The 3,597-nt window shown below is 52.1% G+C and overlaps 1 protein-coding gene across 1 annotated transcript; it reads right to left on the bottom strand.

The window, feature by feature from the left end:
* Positions 1 to 631: 631 nt before the first annotated feature.
* On the bottom strand, positions 632 to 2,196 carry AYL99_08728 (hypothetical protein; the record flags this gene model as incomplete). Its single annotated transcript, XM_018840236.1, has 2 exons — positions 632 to 2,029; positions 2,086 to 2,196. The coding sequence occupies 2 exons, from the start codon at positions 2,194 to 2,196 to the stop codon at positions 632 to 634; spliced, it is 1,509 nt and encodes a 502-aa protein (XP_018689983.1).
* Positions 2,197 to 3,597: the final 1,401 nt, after the last annotated feature.

Here is a 3,597-nt window from a genome sequence, read left to right as displayed (position 1 = left end):
AGAATCATGACGAAGAGGAGCCTCCTCTGAATTGAGATGGATTTGGCCAACGACCTCCGCCGCCAGGACAATGGATTAGACCAAAGAAAAGCCATTTCTGGATTATGTCTGCCAGGTCAGCTTGCGTGTGGCTTCCTTGGGCTGCATTCAGGATGTCTCCGTCATCATAAGGCTCCTCATTTGGATCCAAAGACCCTGGAAAAGGGGATTTCGATGGATCGATTAGGCTGTTTTCTTTGCTCGGGAAGCGCCATCGTATCAACAATTGTGGATTAGGTGCCTTCTTGTTCTCTTTCTTGCTTGATCGACTGTTTCCAAGAGAGGCGGTGACGGGGAATTGAGAGTACCAGCCCCGAGGGACTGGCTGGGAAGGGACTGGTGATCTGATCAAGTCACCGATGTGTTGAATCTACAACGCATATATGCAATTCAGAGTGGATTCTGGCACAGTACATAACATCAAGAGGCGAGGCTTTACCATGCCAAGCCATTGTGAGTCCGACCTTATTTTGACACATCTCTTGAGCTTGTCCTCCCAGTAAAGGCTCTTAAATGGCAAGATGATTTTTCGTTACGAGATTGCATGGATGTATATTTGACTTGCGAAGTATAATCCCTGAGGCTAAACCGACTAGCTCCCAGGCCACCTTGTCGAGCCAGGTAGCTCGTGATAAGGCAGACTCGCCATGAGTTCAGACGGACTCGTCATAGTTGGGGTTTCCCCAGAGAGCTCATGGACGTCTATGGCACCGGACCTCCGTACCTCCCTGCCTCCAGACTCCGAGGCCTCATTTCTGTCTTGTCCCATCGGTGGGGAGAATCCGCCACCACTGCTACTCGTTCCCCCTCGACGTGAGCCAGAAGTGTAGCCGCTGTCGTCGACGGAAGCCCCCCTGTCGTGCTTGTAATATCCTTCGAGTTCGCTACGTGGGCTTCCTAGCACTCTGCCGTCTAACTCAGGTTTGTCTGACGCCCCAACGCGCCCTGTCACTTCAGAAGTAGTTTCATATGTTGAGCCTCGGCCCACTTCAGATAGTGGGCCTTTTGTCTTGGGTTTCTTGAAGCATTTGACCCACACTACTGCGCATACCGCGATAAAGACGAGAACGGCGCCGATAACTATACCGGCTGCGGACCCAGCCGACAGTTTGCGTGACCTGCCGGCAGTGCTGGGCGGGCTGATGCAGGTCGTCGCATTCTGGGCGCATATGGTGACAATGTCGGGTGAGACTGACGACTCCGGGTATACTGCTTGGTACAAGGTGATATAACCCCACTCGTAATTTGCAACGATGTACATCTCCTGCAGGATGACTCTGCCCAGGGTATACTGTGTCTCGTTTGCTGCTCGCTTGAGTGGGAAGTAAAAATACGTCCCGTCCCCAGCCAACGGTGGGCTTGTTTTCAGATCGAACGCGGCATAGGGGAGGGTGATGTTGAGGCGTTCGGTAGAATTTGAGACTCCTGTGCTCAGGGTAAATGTGACGCTGGCATTCTTAGCCACGAGAGCGGCGTGTTGATCTTCGCTGAGAAGGTAGAGCCCGTAAGTTTCATTCCACACTAGGTCAAAGGCTGCCTCGAACGCCTGACATGCCGCCAGTGGCAGCCAGAGCTGAGTTGTGATCGAGTCTAGGGCAGTGACAATTGGCTCCGGAAGCATCTCCTTATCACCGGCGGTGATGCTCTCAATTCCAAGAAGAAACGGCCTGTATTGGTCAGAGCCTCCCGCTAGCGTAAGGTTGGTGTCAATGTTGAGACGGCTAGCATCGTAGCCACCAAATGTCAGGCTACCAAATGCCATGACCGGGAAAGAATAGTAAGAAGCGCCCGCGAGGTAGCCCCAGGATGTGCTAGGAATAAGACCGTCTTGCCGAAGGGTCCCAACCACGCTGGGTATTGGGTTGTTGAATGAAGAAATATTGGTAGGTTCTGGACTGAGTCCGATATTGCCTACGTAGAAGTCGTCCGTGGCGTAGGCAAATATAAGCTGGTCGGCTAGAGACTCGCCACCCTGTTCGCGCCAGCCGAACTTTCCGACGTCTGTCAGTTCCAACGCAGAGCATGACTGTAGGTCATTCACCATACCGTAATGTTATCGAAGCCCAATGCTGCCGCCCCGGAGTAGGGCAGGTAGTGCTGAGGGCTTAGCGGAAGCGAGTAGTTGCCCTCAGCCTCCCATGTGGTTGAACCACTCATATTGAAGACGCCACCACGGGCAGCAGGGCAGTCGAGCAGCGTCGACCCTTCGCATGCGTAGCTCCACACTGTCCATATCGTGTTGCCTGTGATGGATGGCAGTAATTTGACCACCTGTGGTGGAGTCCCGATCTGGACTGCAAAGCTTGACCACTCTCCATCGTTACCGTCCCTAGCAGCATGTCAGAGGCCATCAGGTTTCAGCCTAGCACTGTACTTGCCAGGAGTTGCTTGGTTGTAAAGATATGGGGGAAGGATACGACTCGTTGCTGAGAGATGTACAGCTGACGAGAGGGAACTCTAAGAAAAGGCACAAGGCTGAGAGTATAAAGGTAGAGATGTCCATAATCAAGGCGGAAATGTGCAAGTAAAAGTGGCAGGTCAGGAGTAAGAGTTTTCGAGGCTGACCTGGACTTGTCTAAAAAGGCCCAGTCAACAAGTGTATTTTGGTCTCGTTGTGTAGACACCTGCTACTGTGGTAAACCAAGTATGCCGCTTAGCTACAGGGCCTGGGTGATCACTACTCACATATCAATAGACGATGAGACCTGCCACGACAGGTTTGAATGGGAGAATTTCTTCCGTGCCTTCGATTGAGGCAGTTTGAGCGATTGGCCTGGACTACGATGCTGCAGCTCAAAGTTCCAGCCGTGTACGAATATAACTCGAGCCCGTATTCTGGATCGAAGATGTTTCGGAGATGTTGGCGAGGTGGAAAGCGACTCTGATCTATGTTCCCGGTCTAATCCCCTCCGAGACCCTTATTGTCGAGAGATGTCCTGCCTGAGGCACGACTCTCTCCGGCTGCAGCTAACAAGCCTCTTTATCGTACCGGAGGCGACAAAGAAGGCTGGATTGAAGAAAAACGACTTGCATTGTGTCCAAGACTGGCTGACTACATATACGAATTCTTCGATGTCCAATAGCAGGTTCAGCAAAGCTTCTGCCCAGAGCTGAAATGCATGCCAAGCAGCAAAGACAAGTTTACTCCTCGTTCTTGAGCACCCTTTTTACGAGTATTCGTGGCCCCCTCATTTGTTGTGTCGAGAGAGATTCGTGGAGTGGAATGCTGGGCCAGTTATAGACCCTGCGGTGGACGTCACCTTCTCCACATTGAGGCGTTGCGGTTCCAAGGTAGACTTCTGGCCTCCTCTGCATTCACCCGCAGACACGATGTTTAGCTGAGAAGACCTGTGAACATATCCATGTTGGTTTCCGGACCCTGCATGTCGTGTTGGGGAGGGGCTGTCCATTTCTCAAAGGATGATGGACGCTATGGAGGAGGAGGCGAGAGAAACCAGAGCTCAGGACCATCAGGCTGAGGATATAGAACCGCCATTTCCTCTCGATATTCTCCATAGCTTCTAGTCCAGGACTCCAATGCTCCTTCAATCACATATG

This window comes from Fonsecaea erecta (genome assembly GCF_001651985.1).
Source record: "Fonsecaea erecta strain CBS 125763 chromosome Unknown Scaff8, whole genome shotgun sequence".
NCBI classification, from domain to species: domain Eukaryota; kingdom Fungi; phylum Ascomycota; class Eurotiomycetes; order Chaetothyriales; family Herpotrichiellaceae; genus Fonsecaea; species Fonsecaea erecta.
This window is presented reverse-complemented; position numbering and strand designations above follow the sequence as displayed.